At 37.3% G+C, this 21,385-nt stretch overlaps 1 protein-coding gene across 3 annotated transcripts in view; it reads left to right on the forward strand.

The window, feature by feature from the left end:
* The window catches only part of LAMA2 (laminin subunit alpha 2), a 336,497-nt gene that overhangs the window by 289,629 nt on the left and 25,483 nt on the right, over nt 1–21,385 (forward strand). For 2 of the 3 annotated variants that reach the window (XM_068184425.1, XM_068184426.1), the window contains 10 exons: nt 118–300; nt 3,076–3,230; nt 4,893–5,036; nt 5,929–6,062; nt 10,793–10,952; nt 13,393–13,517; nt 14,113–14,275; nt 16,517–16,661; nt 18,485–18,623; nt 20,305–20,316. In XM_068184425.1, coding sequence (XP_068040526.1) covers nt 118–300; nt 3,076–3,230; nt 4,893–5,036; nt 5,929–6,062; nt 10,793–10,952; nt 13,393–13,517; nt 14,113–14,275; nt 16,517–16,661; nt 18,485–18,623; nt 20,305–20,316 — 1,360 coding nt within the window. The remainder of the gene's footprint in view (nt 1–117; nt 301–3,075; nt 3,231–4,892; nt 5,037–5,928; nt 6,063–10,792; nt 10,953–13,392; nt 13,518–14,112; nt 14,276–16,516; nt 16,662–18,484; nt 18,624–20,304; nt 20,317–21,385) is intronic. The other variant, XM_068184427.1, reaches the window with a different exon arrangement.

The raw sequence follows: 21,385 nt of genomic DNA on the forward strand, positions 1-21,385 counted from the left end.
GAGCCAAAACTGCAGAAATAAAGGTGGAGTTTTTTGTAGCACAGATATATAGATTTACTCAAAAAAGTTACTTCTGCACTCTGGGCAATCATTTTCATCATCATTTTCTACTTACAGATACTGCCATAAAGATACAGGCAGCCAAAGACAAAGCAAGACAAGCCAACGATACTGCAAATGATGTCCTGGCCCAGATTAAAGACCTCAATCGGAATCTCCTGGGTTTGAGAAAAAACTACAGTAAACTTACAGATGATGTGGCCAAAACCAATGCAGTTGTGAAGGATCCAGTCAAGAACAGTAAGATCTCTTTCGGGTTGTTTGGTGGTGTTTTTTTTTTTCAGTTTGTGCTTTTCATTTCATATCTCAAAATGAAACAGAGACACTCCAGAATTTCACTTACATAGCATTACTACAGTATGCTAGGATAAAAGGACTCTCTATCGCTTTTATTTTCTGGTCTTCTTATATATGAAAAGGGACCAGAGGTCCCTTTGAAAGCTAACAATTCTGTGGAAAGAATTTTAAATCTTAAAGACTAGTGCTAGTAGTTGCAAGAAAAGCTAATGTCAGCAGGATGCACATGTAATGGATAGATTTGTTCCTCAGATTACTTTCTAAAGTATTTAGGAGATGACTAATCAAAGATTCTGACTGGCAATTCACTGCCTGATTCAAGAAAAATACTCCACATTAAATCTGTCTTCAGTCAATCAGATAATCAGTCCTGGGAGAAATGCATGGCTTCTTTCATATACGTTACTATTTTTGGTAGAATACTGAAGACACATATAAAAAGAAAAAAGATTCTGGGAATGGGTTTTCATCTGCTTTTTTTCTTTTTTTTTTTCCCCATGAATTCTGTTATCAAATGTGACAATTACTTTAGCATTTTTACTTTGGTTAGGATGGATAAAAATGAATTCTATATTGCAATACATTTTATGGTAGATTACTAGACCATCTCTCATATAGGAGTATACAGCCACAAAATTAGAGTGTCTTTAGAAAATGACTGAAAGGCTAATTTCTCAGCTATTCTGGGCTCCCCAGATTGTTGTCAGCTTGATGAAGCTGGGCACCTAAAACCATACCATTTAGGAGGCTGTTATTTTCATTCTGTGGACACATATCCTCTGCCAATTGTTGCTGGACAATGTTGCTGTACAAGTGAAAGTTAGTCCCAATGGCTGTTTGTCACTGCCAGCCTAATGCAAGTTGCCCATCGCTCATCAGCTGAGATACATGTGTGACAGTGCAATTCCCATTGGGTCCATGCAAGTTTAGACAATATGAAAAGTAGTTGATGATTGAAATAGTGTGGTTAGATTACAGCAAGTTGTAGAACCAGCACATCTGTAAGGTCTCTTGCAGAGTAGTGGGGAACAACAGAGAAGCAGTCTTAAAGCAGTTGTTTCTTGGCACTGCTGAATCGAGACTAGGCCACCTGTCCCAGCTCAAGTATTCTGAGCCTGTGTGTACACAAGCACTTTAGTTGAGATTAGGAGTGAGAATTTAAAATTTAATCTCTTGATTGTCCCCAGTCACCATCATTTTGTTTGCATGGAAGAGTGGTCTTAGCACTTGCAAACTGTTCCACGTCAGATAAAGCTGAACTGTGAGATGTTCTCCAGAAGTACACTTCTGTCTTTCTCCAGATGTTAATGGATACTCAGATTACAGAATGAGATTAAAGTAATGTAGGGGAACCTTTCCAGATGTATGAAGTGAGTAGGTTGGCACTCCTAACTAAATGCAAAAGTAGACATAGCCTCTCTATGTCAAAATTCAGGTGCTGAATTCTCATTTTGATAGATATGAAATATTTAAAAGGTAAAAAGTTATTTATAGACTCATTCTGTCCTTACTTTACATTTCTGTTTAGATCTTCAAAACATTCTCTTATGTTATTTTCTCTCTCTTATGTTGTCCTCTGTTTTTTTCTCTTTTCTTTGTCTCCATACCTTGCCTGCAGAAATCTGTACGTATGTTTTCCTTACTTGCAGCTTATAGTGTGCATTTTCCAGTAAACAATTACTCACTGCTTACCACCAAAGCCTCTGCATGGTCCTCCATGTTTCTCATTCACTGAAATAGCTAAATAGTTACTTTTTGAAAACTTTGAGATAAAGTGACTCAGTAGCTAATTTAACTCACATGAAACCTTAAGAAATATCTGGAAGGTTTTAGTATGACTATTTGGGTCAAAAAATTAGATATGCAGTTTTTAATGCTTTGTCTAAACATTAGTTTGATAGCTCGTATTATTACTATTATTTTCATGTAATATGCATCTTTCTGGTAAATGCATGTTTGTCCCTTTCAGTGTCATCCACAAAAACCCGCACCTTTATGTGAGCCAAGTGTTGCAATCCATAGATCTGCTCATGAGTTATCAAAGAGAGGGTAATATTCACTAGGTGTATATTGAGGGGCAAAAAAGGAATTTGAGACTTAAAAAAAAAAAAGAGGCAAAAATGTCATGGTAAAATTATTTACTTCACCTGAAAAAAAAAAAAAGAAAATAATTTGTAGTTTACTGTCACTGTTTTTAAATCTGCTTTCAGTACACATACAGAATTTTAAGCTTGTGACCACAATAAAACCTTTTTGTATTTGTGCCCATTACAGTTCATGAATTCATTTCAAGTTAATTTTAACCCAATAATTTCAGAAATTACTTATGGAAACCAACCAATTTTCATTAATTCAGCATTTTTCTTCAAAATTTCGTTGTTTTTTTTTTTAAAGAAGAAAGCAAATATTTCATTAATAAATGTATTTTGGTACAGGAAATGTTTTCCATAACTATCATCCTGACCTGAAGTGTAGTTCCATCTTCAAAATCCTGCTTTAACACCAGTGTTTCTGCTATTGCTACTTTAACTTGATTCTAAACATTCTGAAATTGCCTTATTCTGTTCAGATATCTTCCTGGCCTGTGTGTACCTCATAGTTGCATATACAGTCTCCTGAGCATTGTGTATGCAGAATTTTCTTGGATTTTATTATTGCAATGCATAATTAGTCTCTGATGCTATTCTCTAAAGCTCTGCCTTGTTCTTTCTTATGAAGTTGCTGATGCAGATTCCAGTATTAAAAACCTAGAAAAGGAAGCAGATCGCCTGCTAGATAAAATCAAGCCAATCAAAGAACTCCAGGATAACTTAGGGAAAAACATTTCTCAGATAAAAGAGTTGATAAACCAAGCTCGGAAGCAAGCCAATTCGGTAAGTCCCATTTCTCAAAAAAAAAAAACTTACCTTTTGAGTATTGATGGGATTTTATTTTCTAATTTTTATTTCTTTCCTACAGTGTGAATCTTTCCTAATTCTAAACATGCATAAAGAGAGCAAATTATAGAGTATAATTTCTCAGAAAATAAGAGACTATTCTGATGATTTTCACTCTGTGTCTTGTTTCTTCATTTAAAACATGCACTTGTTAAATGAATAACATCTGTAGGAATGGATCTCCAAAGGTTATTTTTAAGAACTATTGTGGGTGGTAGTACAGAAGAGTCACAATATCATTGATTTTTTGTGAAAACAAAAATGTATTTTTCTGCTTCAGCACTGATATTAAGCCCCTGATTTCATTTCATAGAAGTTACATTTCTCAAGAATGACAATTTCAGACTCACTGAAATTGCTGGGTATATCTGCTTTTCCCATATTTTTGATTTTTCTCTGTCCAGTAACAGCACTGAAGACTTGAACATTAGAATGTATTTCTAGTCCAGTCAGTGAGTTTGGCATCCATTTCCCTGATTTAGTAATATTGTCAACTCTAGGATCATCCGGTTAATATTGAGATTATTCAGCTTGTGATTTAAATAGCAGAGGAAAAAGAAGCTTGTAGATGGTATTTGAGAAATCTTCCTCAAAAATGGTTGAAAAATAGTTTAAAAAAATAATCAACACAGTAATAGGATACTGGGAAAGAAGTGATAGGATAAATAGTGGGATACTGGTGAAAGAAGTTTTCAGCACATATGTGATGAAATCTGTACAGAACAGAAAGACAGGCTACAGTAATGTTATGTTTTGTTATGAATGTAAATTCATCTTCTGTCTGAGGGCTTTGAAGTACTTAACTGCTCAGCATTTTGAGATAAGGAAATAAGGAGTTTGGTCCTATAATGGATCTCCTTTTTAGCAGAGTTTGCTGTCAGCATAAGGTGATACCATTATGTACATTTCCTCTAATGCTTAAACATGTCTAGTTGGGACTGAAACACCATTGTACTGTCATTATGTCTGTGCTGGCATTATGAAAGCAAATAGTAAAATGTATTTATCTGTGCTCAGAGCCTGAGGAAACCAATACATGAATCCAAACGCATGTGTCACTCAGCTGTGGAAATAAAACTTAGTTATGAATGCCAACTCCATTAGGGACAATGTAAAAGCAGTGATAGACAAAAGAGTTAATTTAAAAATAATTGTGAAAAGGTGTCTTAAATTGGCACAAAGTTATTACAAGGGAAAAACAGATAATTACGACTACCCAACAGCAATATGCTGTAATTCCTTCAGGAGTGCTGCTTATTTTCCTAGCTGCATCTTCTACTTACAGACTATCTGTACTGCTAGAATTCCACTGTTACTAGCATTAAACCAGTATATCTTCTAGCTATTTTTAATCTACACAGTTTGTCCTTTAAATGTGAGTTCTAAAAAGAGATTTGATATCCTTTTACTAAACAATCCCAGAAACAAAATTCGATTTCTACCTTATTCGCATATCCAGATAACTCCCTGGTACAGGTAACAGAAAAATGTGAAGGAAAAAAAAAGCGTAATAGTCTTATAATTATTTGGAAGCATCTATGGTTAATTCTGGAATAATAAGCAGTGAACTGAATTCTTTCTGTTATGCTTTTTTTGAAGATCAAAGTGTCCGTGTCCTCTGGAGGCAATTGTATTCGCACATACAGACCAGAAATAAAGAAGGGAACATACAACACCATCATTGTCAATGTGAAGACTGTAGTTGCTGACAATCTGCTTTTTTACCTTGGAAGTGCCAAGTTTGTGAGTCTGTCTCCTGCCTTTCATGTCAGAGTTGCTCGATCCAATCAGACTACTGACAGTAGATAAATAAAGAAGATGAGAAAGGTTTTTTTTTTCACCCAGAGGTTCAAAGCAGTAGTAGAGAGTCTAAAATAATCTAGACATTTCCTGTCTTTGGTATTAATATAGAGATTTCTAAAATATGACCAGCAATTTTTTTACATACATCTTTAACTAGATATGAAATAGCAGGCTTGTACATGAACTACATTAGAGCTTTAAAATTCACAGTGCAACTAAAGTAATTTTGGAGTTGTGGGTTTTCCTTAGGGGATGAAGTAGCTAATCATGTTGCATCTGTCAAAGCTCCTATTTATTGTAATTTTAAGTCAAGACTACAATTTCAAGCATAGTAATGGTGAATGATTCGGTTTCCCATGAGGCCTATAGCAGACAGACTTCTAGAACAACCAATAATTCAGTAAATGGGAAAAGTATTCTATTTTTCAACATTTCCAACATGTATTTTATTTTGCTAATACAAAGTGAAAAGGCTAGATGGCATCATGTATCTCGACATCTTTCTGCCATCCAATGGATATTTCATTGTTCCTGTGAGTTAAATCCTTCTATTGATGGCTGCAATATTAACATTCTGTAAGTCTAGCAGTCATTTGCTGCATATCACTGAGAGAAATAATTTACTGTCTTTAGCTTAAGATTCCTTGTTTGAACCAATAAAAACAGGAAAAAGAGAGTCTCGTTTTAGAGCAATGTGAGAATTAATGTTAATTCTCTTCTGTCTACATGTGGGCTTCTGATGCCTCATTAGACCTTCTGAAAAGTGAAAAGTTCTGGAAAACTTCCTCAATTAAAGTATGAGATCACTTTTACTTTCATGTTTTGCATGTAGACTGACTTCTTGGCCATAGAGATGCGCAAAGGCAAGGTGAGCTTCCTGTGGGATGTGGGATCTGGAGTTGGACGGGTAGAATATCCAGATTTGACCATTGATGATGGGTTTTGGTACCGGATTGAAGCCTCTAGGTAAGTAAATATTTCACTTCCAAGATTTTAGAAAAAATGGCTGCTATGAGAAATTCTACAATTTGGTTTGATAAAAGGTTTTGGACCTGCATCCATTAGTACCAAATGTGTGTACACTACAGTTACAATTGAAATGTCAATTGTCTCTGTCAAGAATTTACTTCAATCACACATTTCCCCTCTAGCATCAACAATCTATGACTCCTTATATTTATTCCCTTTTGTTTATCTATCATTGCCTTCTATCAATTGCCTTCTTCAACTAGCTTACTTTTAAAATCAGTTACAGGTTTTGGCTCTTTAGTAACTACTATGCTTTTCTCCTTGAATTTTAAAGAGGAGCAGCTTTTCTGAATTTCTGGTCTTGATACAGTACTGCAAGTGAATGGTCTGTCACACAGGAGTATCTTGATTCTTATTCAGAATGCCCTTCCCATAGGCAAAATGTCTCATCAGACTGGAAATATTTATGAAAGATACAGTTCATGAAAATTGAAGGTGGAGCTCTTCTGAAAAGTTAAAATATATTTTGTAATTTGAGATCAGCTATTTAATGCCTTTGAACTTTAGAAATATAGATATATAAATATTCAAATCCCAGATTTGTTAGCTGAAGCTTGTATTTTTTATTCAAATAGCAAACATGTGGCATATGGTGTAGTAATCACAGCATAAGGATTGCATAATTCTATAGCCTTTATCTTGAATAGATCTTAGTAATTTAGATAACATCAGCTGTATTGCAATTTGATAGAAAGCTGAGTAATTTCTCCCACATCATTACAGTTAATTTCACATAGTATTAAACACAGAATGGATAATAGAAAATGAGAGAACGAGGGAGGAAGAAAACAAAGCACTCTAATTCTGGTAACATGCATAGCTCCCAGAAGAGGAAATGACATTCAGTTTAAATAATTTAATGAAATCACAGAAATCAGCCATTCAGAGCAGAGAATTAAATTATGGCATGGTCTCCAGAAGCTGGCTTAATGAAACCTTACTGCTAGGAAAATACAAACTGGGGTACAACACAAATTGTTGAAATCTTCACCAGTTACATTATGCATACCAAAGCAGCTTCATGACACAGTAATGCCAGGCTTTCATTTACAAGAAAGCTGCTTCAGCAGAATATGTAGCCAGAACATTGTATAAAATTCACACATCCTACAAAAGCCCATTACCTATTAGCTGGTTGTTCTGGATATATAGGATGTGCATGCCATTAGTTTTGAACAAAGTGCTGGATCAGCAATTTAGGATGATTACAGCTGCACAAATCAGAAGTACAGAGCAGTGTTTAGGAGAATTACATTACAGAGGCATTAGGTGGATTTGTGGGATTAAGATGAAAAGCTTGGGTCTGATTTTGCATTCTTAAGGCAGACTTCACAAATCACATACCCTGGAAGAGGAAGAGTCTTCAACTCTGAATATTTTAGTCCATTTGATAGCTTTACTCTAACTCCCTTCCTAACCTGTTGGAGACTTTTACTCATTTAATTCCCTCACATATTTTCTCCAAATTTCTGCTCAGTTCCAGCCACAGACTTTTTCCACCCAACAGAATGGCCTGAGCAGCTGGAGCAGAGCATCTGCTTAGCATGAGGAGATAAAATGAAATTCTGGCCTTACTGAATTTTGCCATTGTTTTCAGTGGTGACAAGGATTGACAATAATAATGATATAGTGTTAAAACCACCATAGGTTGATAGCCATTCTCAAGAATCCCAAAGGGCCTTAGAAAGAAAAGATGCGGCACAGAGGTTTGAAAATTCTCAAGTTCGCTTAGCATTCTAAATCTAAATCTAAATATGAAAAATCTGACTGTTGAGTAACAATCAGAGATGGTCGGTTTATGCATGCACCAAAATTTCCAGTTGGTTAGACTAAATTGATAATTACTGCATCACCTTTCCAGGGACACAGATTCTAATTTTCATCAACTTTTTTATTTAAAGCATACTGATCCTTTGCATTTTATTGTATATTCAGATGTTATAATGGAAATACCTTGATTTTTTGTTAATGGAATTGAAGTAAAATGTGTTTATTCCTATAGGACTTTCTAAAAGAATTCCCTATACTTTGATGATACAGGAGTTTAGCAAATGTCACTTAGAAGTTACTTACCTCTTGCAGAAGCAAATCTGATTGGCATCAAGATGCAATCAATCCAAGTATCAATTAACAGAGGAAAATCTAGCATAACAGTATGTGACAAAATGATTTAAAGCAGATTTACAACATGCAAATAATGTCAATTTTGTGAGACAGTCAGACGGATGAGAGAATGTTTTTGAGACTCACTAGATCAGTGTTACTTGACTTCAGTAGGCCTCAGTTAAGAGCAGAACCTGATTAGTTGTGATTTTAATCGACTGTGATTTAAGTATTACCATTGTTTTGATTGTTAGTGACAGAGTTTAAGCTGTGCCCTTCTTTTGAGGACAAAGGATGCCTGAATCACAAGTTCACTATAGGCACATCCAGTTTAGTTCAGCAAGAATTCAGTCTTAAAGTGCTGTAGCAAATATAAGCAAATATAAGCAAATAGAAATGATTTTCAGTGAAGGTTTTCTGTGCTTTCAAGAGGTCAAGGAGCAGAGTTTACTACATGGTAGTTTATAATTTAATGCTGATGACTTGCTAAAGTCATCTCATTTATATCATGCCTCTCCTTAGAAGCAAACACTGCATGTCATTATACAAACTTTTCATAGAATATAGAATATGCTGAGTTGGAGGCACCCATCAGGATCATCAAGTCCAACTCCTGGCCCTACCCAGGACACCTGCAAGAGACACACCATGTACCTGACAGCGTTGTCCAAACACTTCTTGAATTTTGGCAGTCTTGGTGTTGTGACCACTTCCATGGGGAGTCTGTTCCAGGGTTCAGCCACCCTCTGGATGGAAAGCTTTTTTCTGATATCCAACCTAAACCTCCCCCAACTCAGCTTCATGCTGTTCTCTCAAGTTCTATGACTGATCACAGGACTAAAGAGATCAGTGCCTGCCCCTCCATTTCCTCTCGTGAGGATGTTGAAGTCTGCAATGAGGTCTCCCCTCAGTTTCCTCTTCTCCAGGCTGAACAGACCAAATGACCTCAGCCACTACTCATAAGGCTTCCCTCCAGACTCTTCACCATTCTTGCTTTGAACATGGCCCTGCTTTGGACTTTCTCTAATACTTTAATGTCTTTTTTTTGTTTTGGGGCACCCAAAACTGCCCCCAGTACTCGAGGTGAGGCCGCCCCAGAGAAGAGCAGAGCAGGACAATCCCCTCCCTTGCCCAGCTGGCAATGCTCCCCAGGACATGGGCGGCCCTCCTGGCTGCCACGTCTCATGTTCAACTTGCCATTGACGAGGTCCGCCAGGTCATGGGGCTGCTCTCCAGCCTCTCATTTTCCAGTCTGTACACACAACCCCATCCCAGGTGCAGAATACAGCACTTGCCCTTGTTATATTTCATACAGTTAGTGATTGCCCATCTCTCTTGTTTGTCGAGGTCTTTCTGCAGGGCCTGTCTGTCCTCAAGGAGGTTGCCAACTTCTCCCAATTTAGTGTCATTTCAGTGTCATTTTGCATATCGGCCACATAGTGCTGATACATCCTGTGTAATCCTCCAGTTTTACAGAACTGACTGTCACTAGAACAATATCTTCCAACCTGATAACTTGTCATGCACAGAGTAGCAATGTCTTTTTGCTGTCAAGTTAGCCAAGATCTTTCTTCAAGCTCCATTGTCCTCCCTAAATAAGAGAGAATTATTTATAGAAGAGACTCCATTGTGAGCATTTCAGTCTGTTTGAAGATGAAAGACACCCGTACTATTTGTGAATTATTAGACACCCTAAAACGTGTCAGTCTGCTCAGTGACTCTTGGTTTTTCAAGAATTACTACTTTTATCCCTTTAAGGGCTTCACATCAGTAAACCTTCTGCTATAAACCAATTATACCTTAGATCCACACAAGTCCATGGGGATGGAATCCACCCAAGACTTCTGAGGGAGCCACTATCAATCATATACCAGCAGTCCTCTTCAGCTGGGGACATCCCAGGTGGCTGCAAACTGGTAAATGCAAGACCCATCTATAAGAAGTTTCAGAAGGGGGATTCAGGAATCATATCTCTCCCCAGTGTGTTCCTGTGTCAGCTAAATATGTCAGCTAACGCTTTCCATGCCAGTTAGTACACTAATATAATCAAAGGAGTAGAAAATAAACTGATGTAGAGACGGTTAATAAATGGCAAACTCCATTGCTGTTGTGTTGCCATCAATATTTGATGTGATTCATAAAGGACAATGAAGTAATATTCTTGAACATAATGGGGTTTGTACCTGTTTGAAAAGCAGCCTGACAACACTGCAGGAAATGTGAATTCTGTTTCTCACAGTGAAAGAAACTGAAGTGCTTTATCACTTCATTTCAGTTCAAATATAATCTACTAACCATTCTTTGTTTTGTCAATGCAAGGTCCATGTCATGTGTATAGTGAATTTTGTTCACAAAGGACATTCAGGTGAGAAAAAGATCTTGTTCTGTGATGATGTCTTTAGCTTATGCAGACAAAAGTGTCTGTTCATTTGTATCAAAATGAGGCATGATCAGGTCAGTCATGTGTGCTTCTGTTAAAAGGCATCATTTAAAATAGAATTTCCTATGCTTGTGTAACTACTGACTTTGTATGCTTAATTTTTTTTTTTTTTTTTAATCTCTAGGACTGGGAAAAATGGCACAATATCAGTGCGAGCTCTGGATGGTCCTAAAGCCAGCATCGTGCCAGCCACATTCAGTGCAGTCTCCCCACCTGGTTATACCATTCTGGATGTGGATGTTAACGCTGTGCTGTTTGTTGGTGGTTTAACAGAAAAAATTAAGGTAATGCCTTTTCTGTGTTACTGTGTTAGCTGGTTGTTTATGTGGAAAAATTTTGTTATTGCTTAAAATAGAAATAGTAAATTTTAATATGCTGGTGTCATTGTAGTAGATGCTTTAATTGCAAGTAGTGCGCTTGCACTTTTCAAATGTTATTGGGATTTGCCTAGACCAAGGTGCACAGATGTGAGATTTCACTGCGCACGATGTTACCTTCTGATCAGAAGCCCTGTAGCTGGCTGTATTGATGCAACATTTAGCCCAAACAACTAATTCCTCCTGGACAGATGGATGCTTTACCTTGGATACACTGCTGCCCTGACAGGCTTTTGGTTCCTGAATGACAGGAACCCATTTCTGTTTCTGTACATTTCTGGTCTCCTAACAACGTATATAAGAGTATATTTTCCCTTGCATTTGGGGTCTTTCCTTTGTCATGTATCCACAGTATCACCTCCTTCTTTGCAGTTTGCTTTTGGTGTTTCTGCTTTATTTTTGTTCCAGTTTCCCTGCCTGTTCCCCTACAGATATCTACATCGTAACCCTGAACTATTTTCTCTTTTTTTTGTCTGTTCATTTTTCTGGTGACACCTTCTACCTTGGGATATTCACCCTATGGGATGAATAGAAGATGTATGCCAAATAGAATAGACAGAAATCTTAGAAAAAATCATTTTCCAATAAAAGCTAATTAGCACTTATATTCTACGGCATTCTTTACAAAACAATTTAAATTAACTATTCTGTTCCTGATCAATATTTTAGCACTTGAAAAGAAGCTCAAATTTAGACTTTCCCAAATAGTGAACTCACTGAACTTTTTTTACTCTCAAGTTTGTATATGTCCTCAGGTGTTAAAATAACACAATATGCAGAAGAATTGAAGTGCAAAAGTCAATGTCAGAACAGCTGTTTTCAACCTCAGTAAGGGTTGTCCAAATATTTTCTGAAGAACTCTCTGTTTTTTCATTTTATTTAGGAAAATCTTCCTGAATTATTTTTTTCTCTCCAGGTAAATAAAGACAAAGGCAGCAGTAGGAAGACAGTCTGTTTTAAGTTTGGTATGGCTGGTATATTTGCAATGTAGAGTTTTAAACACTGTCAGATTTGTTTTGTTCAAGTACCATCTCTGAATTAAAATATAACTTCCATTTTTTGGGATTTTCTGTCATCATGTGGTACAGTTGTAAGGCTCACAAAATGAAGACCTTAACCAAGACTTTTTCTAAAACTGTGCAGCTCTTTGGACATTTAATCAAGGCTACTGGTATATCTTAGGCCGCTGACTCAGAAATCTGCTTTTTCATATTATTAGGGTTTGGAATGCTTTAGATTTGTCATATGGTTTTGTCCACATCCCTTTTTTTGCATGCGTTTCTGCAGTGTATTCAAAAAGAAAGTTCATTTTCAGTTTTTAGAAACATCTTTCATCTGACTTGTAGAAGACTATGATTCTTAGATGTCATGAATTTCTTAGAAGTGACATTAAGTTCATACTTGTTGCTAATTAAAGCCTATCCAATTACCTTGGGAAATATCAGTAGCACATTAAGTCTTTTGAGTCATACTTTTCCTTGAGTATTTTCAAATTGCACTTCTCCATGTTCTCTTGCAAGATCTTAATATTTGTAATTGCTGTAAAATCAGCAGGTGCTTGTCTATCTCAAATAGCAAATAGATTTTTAATCAGCTCTATTGATGAAATGAAATTTAAATGAATCAGGCTATTTTTAGAAGCATAATTTTTAGTGGAGTATTCTGTGTACTGTCAACTATTACTACCTTCATCATGGTACCATGTTATGTTCTAATGAGCACTACTCTATGTGCATCACCCTAGCTTAATGCATTCTGACGGGAAACTTGTTTTAATTGCTTTGCCCTCTGCACTTTTTTCTGCATCCAAAATTCAGCATGAACTTTACAGGTGTAACAGCTGAGTTATAAGCCTGTCTTCTAGCTTGGAAAGTCTGCTCAGTTTCCAAGGTTTCAAGCATTAGAAGAGAAACACTTTGCTTATTGTATTGTGGGCAAGATTGCTCATAGTCCTTTCTTGAAAGTCTGAAATGAAAACCCAGCTAGAACAGGTGAACAGGTAAGAGCAGGCAGCTCTCTGAAGAGACAGGAAAACTGATGGTGGAAGCCAAAGCAGCTCCTTGTTCTTCAGCACTTGTTCTCCCTTGGCCTTCCCAAGAGTCTCAAATCTAAAAGGTCTTTCCCATTTGGACTCATACAAAGTTCAGTTCATATTTTCACTGATCATTTGTTCTGTAGGAGGGCTTCTCAGATTAAATAATACTCTTGATATTTAAAACATCTTACGGGGGTTTTTTAATGATTTTATATGGAATTTTATATAGTATTTATTTTTGTAATTGTTGTACCAGTTATGTTTTCAGATGCAGTAGATCAGTTCTAAAGAGGTTTGTGTTCTCTGTTGCAGAAGTCAGATGCTGTAAGAGTCACCACCTTCACTGGCTGCATGGGGGAAACCTTTCTAGACAGCAAACCAATAGGACTCTGGAATTTCAGGGATATCGAAGGCGACTGCAAAGGGTGTGCCGTCAGGTAGGTAAAGCACCGACTGTTTCTCCTGCTTCTTTAGGGAACCTGCCTGCAGTGACATTACATTTGGGGGTAAGTAGCAGGAATTTCCACAGCAGCCATCAAATTCCCATGTGCGTGCCACACAAGTTAGGTTGCAATTCCACTGAGAGGGGAAGCAGCCAGTCTGGGTTGTAAGTGTGGTCACTGAGTTACCAGAACTGAGCTGGTGTGACAGGGCTGTGATAGGAAGGCTTCCGACAGCCAGTAACCAGAAACAGTCAAAGCGTGAGAGAGCATGAGAACCACAGTGAACTGAGTCTGGCTCATGGACAGCTGTGTTGAAGGTGCCTGCACTTCTACATGGCATGGAGCAGAGTCCAGTGCCTCAAGGTGGCTTTCACAGCCAGCAGGGTAGTGAGCAGAGACCCCACAAAAGAAAGGCATTTGCATTCTCGAAATAGAATGGGAAATCCTGTCCCTGTCAGTGGGAGGTTTGATAAGACATCAAACCAAGTTCAGGAAGGCTCCCTGGAGCTGTGCCCACATTTTCCTAGCCCTGCAGTTTTTATTTTAACTTCACATGGCAAAAGAAAATGGCTGGAATTGTTCTTTTCAGCCCACAGGTGGCAGACAGTGAAGGAACGGTGCAGTTTGATGGTGACAGCTATGCCATGGTGAGCCGCCCAATCCGCTGGAACCCCAATATTTCCACCGTCATGTTCAAGTTCAGGACCTTCTCATCAAATGCTCTGCTGATGTATCTTGCTACTGATGACTTGGTAAGAACAGCTAGCAAATCTTTATGCTCCTTGCAGGTTTCAGGCCGTCTTTGCAGTCACTGAATTCATCAGATCGTGAAAACAATTAGTAATTTAAGGTTCCACTATCCTGGTATGGTGCTTCACTGCTGGCCAACTGAAGACAGTGTTACAGTGTGGAGGTTGACTACCTAATATTTACTGAATGGGGATCACAATGTTATTCTGGGGAGAATTCCAGCTTTTCTGAATTTATTAATTAATTTTCCTTTATCCCAGATGTTTGTGTGTGAACATTTTCATTTGGTTTTGTCTATTCATACTGTGATGGCAGGGGGAATATGGGAAGAGACGAGTCTTATGTAGAAATCCTACTCATATAAAGAAAATGTGTGTGTTTTATTAAGTGGATTTAAAGGGGGACTGGTGCGACAAATAAGATGTAATAGTGATTGTGTTTTTCCAATATCTAGAAATCATGTCTCTTACAGCTAAAATAGGGAATAGAAACATTAGTTTTAAAGTTGCTTAAGGTTTTTTTTCACACACAGTATCAAATGTGTGTGGCTAACAGGGAAAAATTATTTATAAAGGCACCTGTCCAGATCTGAATAACTCACCTTTGGCATCTCTGATCCAGACTGATTTGCATGACAGACAGGAAACAGAGTCTTTCCTTTATCCTTTTCATATGGGGCAGAAATTATGTACGGTAGTTTTCACTGATGTCTTGAAGAATTACTGAGCACTTGCTACTTTACAAAAACTGTTTGTGTAAATCAGTCTTATTTCAGATTCCTATATTTTGGAAATAATTATCAAAATAACTGGAATTATCAAGGAGGAGGGTGCTCCTTCTGACTGACTATAACAAAAGCTAGAATTTTATTATGGTAATGAAATACTTATGTAGCTTTTCTAATGAAATTTTACAATTGAATATTGAAGGCATGATTAAAGTCATTATTTTAGATTATTTTATATCATTATTTGTGACTAATGTATTTTTTCTATGAAAAAAATATTTAACTGAAATCTCAAAAACACAAGCAACTGGTCCCTGGTATATTTTGTTTCTTGTGATACTGTCCCACTGACGCTGTTGAGCCAGGGATGGGCGAAATGACTCGTACAATTTCAGAAAGCAAAATGAGCATTTATTCAAAAGCACTTCTCTCTTTTATAGAGAACATCATGAACATTAATTCCATTGGTCTTAAAGTAAAAACATTTCACCTGATTGGTACACTAGACTTAGGTCAGTGTGGTAGAACATATCTATAAACAATATGAATGGAAAGAAAGATAATAGATTGTTTACATTCCTCTCGGACTTTTTCCCAGGCTTAGCCTGGCAGAAATCTTTCTCTTTTTCTCTCTGTCTGAACTGAGAATATCCACATCCCACCATATAAAAACTTGGAAGATACTCTTTCTAATGCTGCATGGATAGATATGCCTAAGCAGCTAGAATACTGAGTTTGTTCAGTTTTACTCTGAGAGGAGGTGGAACTGGCCGTGAGCAAAATAATAAAAATTTCTCTGGTACATTTATGTCCTGGGTCATAGTTCCACCATTACTTACCTAATGGCTTTCATGCTGTCTGGCTCTCTGGCTATTTGTTTTGCTTTTTGTATCCTGCCAGCTCTTTTTCTGGAGGTAGTGCAGCATATATCGTTGCTTCAGCCAGTCATCTCCAGTTGCTGCTTGGATACTGGTGTCAGTGGTTGATGAAAATAAGAGCCTTCATAGCTCTCTTTGTCTCCATCTCTCTGTTGCTCTGTTGCTTCTGTAGATTACTCTCCGGAAATCTGGTAGAACACGCCCAGTTTACCATCCTCACTATTTTTGTTTTCTACCTTGGAAGTTTAAATCTAGCTGGGGTATGCAATAAATACACTAATTATAGTACAAACATACACTCAAAGCTGAGTATTAATTTCAGGTAATTATAATGTATGCTTTTATCTTCAATCTAAAATAAAAGTGCAGCTATCCCATCAAAACTGCAACTAAGATGACAGAAAAATTCCAACTACATTAGCACTCCAAAAGAGAATGTAAGGGGGGAAAAGAGCTTGGCATCACAGTTTTGTACATGAGAGTCCTGGGTAGTAAATGCACAAGTTGTGGCATTTTTTAAAGCTTGAAATATGTTGTCCGTAGTTACCTGGGATTAAAAAGTGTTTATTTAATGTCTTATGCCTCTTGCCAAAATGGACAAGAATCATAATGGTGTATCTAACCTTTTTCATTAACAGAAGGATTTCATGAGTGTAGAACTCAGTGGCGGGCGTATAAAGGTCAGCTATGATCTGGGTTCAGGTACAGCTTCAGTTATCAGCAACCAAAATCATAATGATGGCAAATGGAAATCTTTCACCCTGTCAAGAATTCAAAAGCAAGGTAAGTTCCCGTGGTGTCAGTAGCATGACTTTTCCAGTTATCTGTGCAGTACACCTAACCATCTAATCACAGGGATGGTGCTGTGGGAATTACAAGTTCTGGTGATTTAGCAACTTCTTTTGTTTAGATTATAGCTGTGTTGAGTTGCGTGTGAGTGATTGCACTGTCAATCAGCACTTTATGAAGGTAGCCTATTTTTCAGACATAATTTTTTTATACAGCTATAAATTGCATTCTAAAATTCTTCTGACTGGGGAAAAAATAAGTCTTTTCATCAGGTCCCTGATGTTGTTCCAAATCATGAAACACACGTATGATTTTTGTTAGGACAGCAATAGCCTTTATCCTGTACAGTCCTCTCATGCTCAGCATATACCAAAGTGCTTAAAAAAAGCAGTAACTTTAGTATTGATAGTATCTAACTAGACAAACACCACTACTTTATCTTCCCTAATGATGTGCATTGTGTCATGAACTGAATCTGCACGGAAACAACTGGGAACATCTCCAGAAGTTCTACTAATTCTTCAACATGTTACTGGCACAAAATGTGAAGTGGTGGAATTTTATAAGATCACAAAGATTATGATAACAAAGGTTATCATGCTGACAAAACCCTTTTTTTTGTTTTGTTTTGTAGTCTGGTTATAGGGCTGGTAGAATCTTACCTGAGCCGAATTAATTTTGTTTATGGCTACTGTGACATACTCTGTGCTTTTGCATTTTGAATTTTTACTGCATTCTGAATCTTGAGGGTCACCACAAGCCCCTAAACACATTCCTCTGCTTCTGCCCCCTGCAGTGCCAACTCTCTACCTGGCCTTCACACTTTACACACAGCCCCTCTTCCCTGTCATTTGGCTGAAAGAGACTTGGAAGTTGGGACAGTGGCCAAAATAATTTAGTCATCTCACTTGCAGATTTGCTGCACCTTTAGAGGATGAATGTCTTATTGCTAGCCAGTTATCATAGTTCATACTTAACCCAGGAGGTATTAATATAAAATACAATGCCATGTAATTGTAATGTATCAATAGCATTCAAGCATCATGTGTTTATAAAGAAGATACAGGTATAGAAATGAAAGGAAAATTAATTTGGTTTTGGTAAGGTGTAGCAGAAAGTCTATCTATTCAATTCTCAAGGAAGAAAGGAAAGAAATCCTTTTTTCTTCATCCCTATATATCTTGGGGCCTGCTCAGCATTTTTCACCGAGTCTTATTTCTTTTATTGAACTTTATATTCTGTATTAATCCGTACATTAAAAATATACATGGAACAGGCACCTACATAGGATGGTTGTATGTAGCATATCCCTGACTCCAGACTGAGATTGGACATGACAGCAACTGACTGCTTTGGTTTGAAAGTGGTTTAGAGTGATTGATCACCAATCTCTAAGGCACATGACAGTGCTTAACAAACTTTTACACTAAAAATCCTGTTCAAGAGGCAATCTTTGGACTGAGATCACAAATTAAATGTAAAATGATCTGTTGTCATGACTGTGTCCTGAAGTTTTAGCTCCAAATTACAGTGACACAAAGAAGGCACCAAATTGAAACAGGTTTAGAGAATATATAAAAATAAAGTGTACAGAATTGTTATAGATTTTCAGGTTGTTATGGAAACAGAGGAAAGTGCAGCTTTCTTCCCCTGCCCATAATTGATAATGTGGAAATCCAGTATCTTAATTGCAAAATACAGCCTTCCTCGCCTCTTCCCTCACCTGCTAACCCTCCAAATATTTTTCTCTTGGTATTTACATTAAGACATCCTTGTTCATTATGGATATTTTGTAACTAATCTCAAATGTCTTTTAGCCAACATATCAATTGTAGACATAGACACTAATGAAGAAGAGACCATAGCAACAACTTCTACAGGCAGCCACTTTGGACTCAACTTAAAAGGGCACGAGAAAATATATTTTGGGGGATTGCCAACCCTGAGGAATCTAAGGTAATGTGGCTCAAACCAATTTCTTTAGTCTTGATAAGGGGATGTAAATACAATGTAATCTTATTCTCTGCATTTACTTCTCAAGTTCATTTGCAGTAAGTGAATGGTGAATTCCCAATGTATCCTGTACTGCCACAGCAGCATAGTGCTTTATTTGCATGTGTTTTGTATTTCACACAGCTCACCTTACACAGATACAATGGAAATGACACTTGCAGTGCAGTACTTCTTTCCGATTCTGTGCCAGAACCATGATGTAGCTGATTCTTTAAGTATTTATTTGATGCACAGAATTTGTGACTGCAGATTCAGAGAATTGGCTCAATACCTTCACAAAATTAAGGACAAGTGTTTACTTTGTGCATGAGTAAAAAATTTACCTACAGAATATTCCACATTGGATTACTGCTTAATGGGTATCCATGGGTTTGCATAATCAGTGTCAGTATACTTTAAATATGTATTAAAATATTTTGCTTAGATATTATTTTAAATTATTTGTAGATTTTAGTTCCTGATCTCCTTAGATATAATTCATCCTATGTTCAGGACTTAAAGTATAGTATACGATACTCTTCATATATTTAATGTAAGCAGAAGGAAATATTTTCCCTTCAGAAGTCTGATCCTGAATTTCCTACACAAATAAAATTCCTAGTAATTATTTTTAAATATTGCATAGTAATATTCATAAATGTTAACTTCAACACAAATAAACTAAAGAAATGGGATAACAGATACTTGAATTTAGTTATTTCTTCCATGGCTTTAAATAGACAAAAAAAAACTTATTTAAAGTTTAAATGAATATTCAGTAGTTTTGCAATGACAAGAACAAGAGAATTCTGTGCTACAATGAACAGATGAGCAATACAGAAACAGGCCCATTAATCTATGTCAGCTTTAACTACATGGCATAATGGGAGCCTTGAAGTGGTCTTGTGCACAAGGAGCTGTTGTGTTTAATCCACAGACTCTTCTGCCACTAAAAGAATGGACATATTTGTTAATTTATTAGGATAATCATTGACCTCTGATATCAAATCACCCAGCAATAAAAAGATTTAAGATCTATTTTACTCATGAAATATAACACTATATTATGTAATTGTGAAATCACACCAGTGCATAACAAAAGGTCTAGAGCAATTATCTTCCACTTCCTTTGTGGCTGCCCAGAAAATCAGTGTACCACAGCTACTTTGACCTGTGTAACCGTTCTGCCTACAGCTATGATTTGTCAGTGCCTGAGGCAAGATTAACGTTATGGTAAATTACAATCAAAAGCAGTGAAAGGGGGATTAGGGCAAAGCTGAGCTACTGCAAACAATAGACACTGAGGTATCCGTGACTTTATAATTATCAGGTCATGTCAGTTCTGCCAAATTATTTTACATGGTTTGCTTTTGCTCATGACCAAAGAGTTGTATCAAGTTACAAAAACTCTCTGATGTGTTACGTTTTAAGGCAACTGTTTGCAGAGTAAACCTGTTAATTGTTATAGCCTGATAGTGTACATAGAATCTCACCTTTTATTATATGTTGTTTGTGAATGGTGTACAGCTGCTTCACTGTGAAATGGCTGAACCTTGCTACTAAGTATCACAGAACAACAAAACAAGAAGTACCGTTTGCTACAATTAATGTTGTTTTCTTTTCTTGTCTTTCTTTCTCACCCCAGTATGAAGGCAAGGTAAAAACAATGAGATTATTTGCATGACTTGCATGTGTCTAGTTAAAGTGCAGCTTGAAAGCAGGGGTGGCACTGCAGCAGCAGCAGCTTGGGCAGTGTTTAGAGCAGCTGCTACGCTAAGGCTCTTAGTTCAGCCAGCCGCTGCTGCCACAGCCAGCAAAGCCGCTCCCAAGGGCTCACCAGCGTCACGTCCCACGCTGTGCACACTCCGCACGAGCAGCTCTCATTGTCCGCACGCAGCTGCCTCCTCCAGCCGTGTGCTGCTCGTCCCGTGGGAGGTGGGGAGTGTCCTGTCCAGAGGCAGTGAAGTAGTTACTGAGGAGAGCATGAAAGCGAGGGGGAGATTTTTTGGGAAATTTGCCACCTCTCATGTTAAGAACAGGAGTGTGAGGGGCAGAGAGAGGAGGTCACCTATTTCTGACTGCGTTTTCAGTTTGCAACTGTTTGTATCCGTTGCTTCTGCTTTGGGTATGCTCAGATACGATGTGATCTTCGCTGTGTTTTGCAGCCTAATTCCTGGCTTGAATTGGAAAAATACAACTTCACCCCCACACTCCTGCCCTGAACTTTAGAAAGATTATTTCCTTTCAAGCTCCAGAAATTGCTGTTTGTTTTCCCTCAAAACTGGCCTATTTTGGCAAAATATAACTAACAAAATAACCCAAAAAACCAAAAGAAGAATTATGCAAGATCTAGTGAACTTGGACCTTGCTTGGTGTATTTTGGAAATGAAAAAAGGAAAAAAGAAGTATTAAGAAAACATCAAGCAAGTGTTCAGTGTTTGCAAAGAGGTTGAGCCAGACAACCCACAGTGCTCCCTTCCAACCTTACCCATTCTGGGATTCTGTGATATGGTTTGGAAATGATAATAGCAGCTGTTTGTAAGAGGACAGATGAGGACAGTCTGTCACTGGACAAGGCAGGAAAGGGTAGTATCAGAATGGTTTCTGGATGGCAAAGACTGTGGGCACCAGTGACAATGATAACAGCAAAACTGTTCTTCCACTGGGAGATAAATCCATAAAGAAACTGGAGAAGAGCTAGGAAAAAAAAAAAAAAAAAGAAAACT

This window comes from Anomalospiza imberbis, chromosome 3, assembly GCF_031753505.1.
Source record: "Anomalospiza imberbis isolate Cuckoo-Finch-1a 21T00152 chromosome 3, ASM3175350v1, whole genome shotgun sequence".
NCBI lineage: Eukaryota > Metazoa > Chordata > Aves > Passeriformes > Viduidae > Anomalospiza > Anomalospiza imberbis.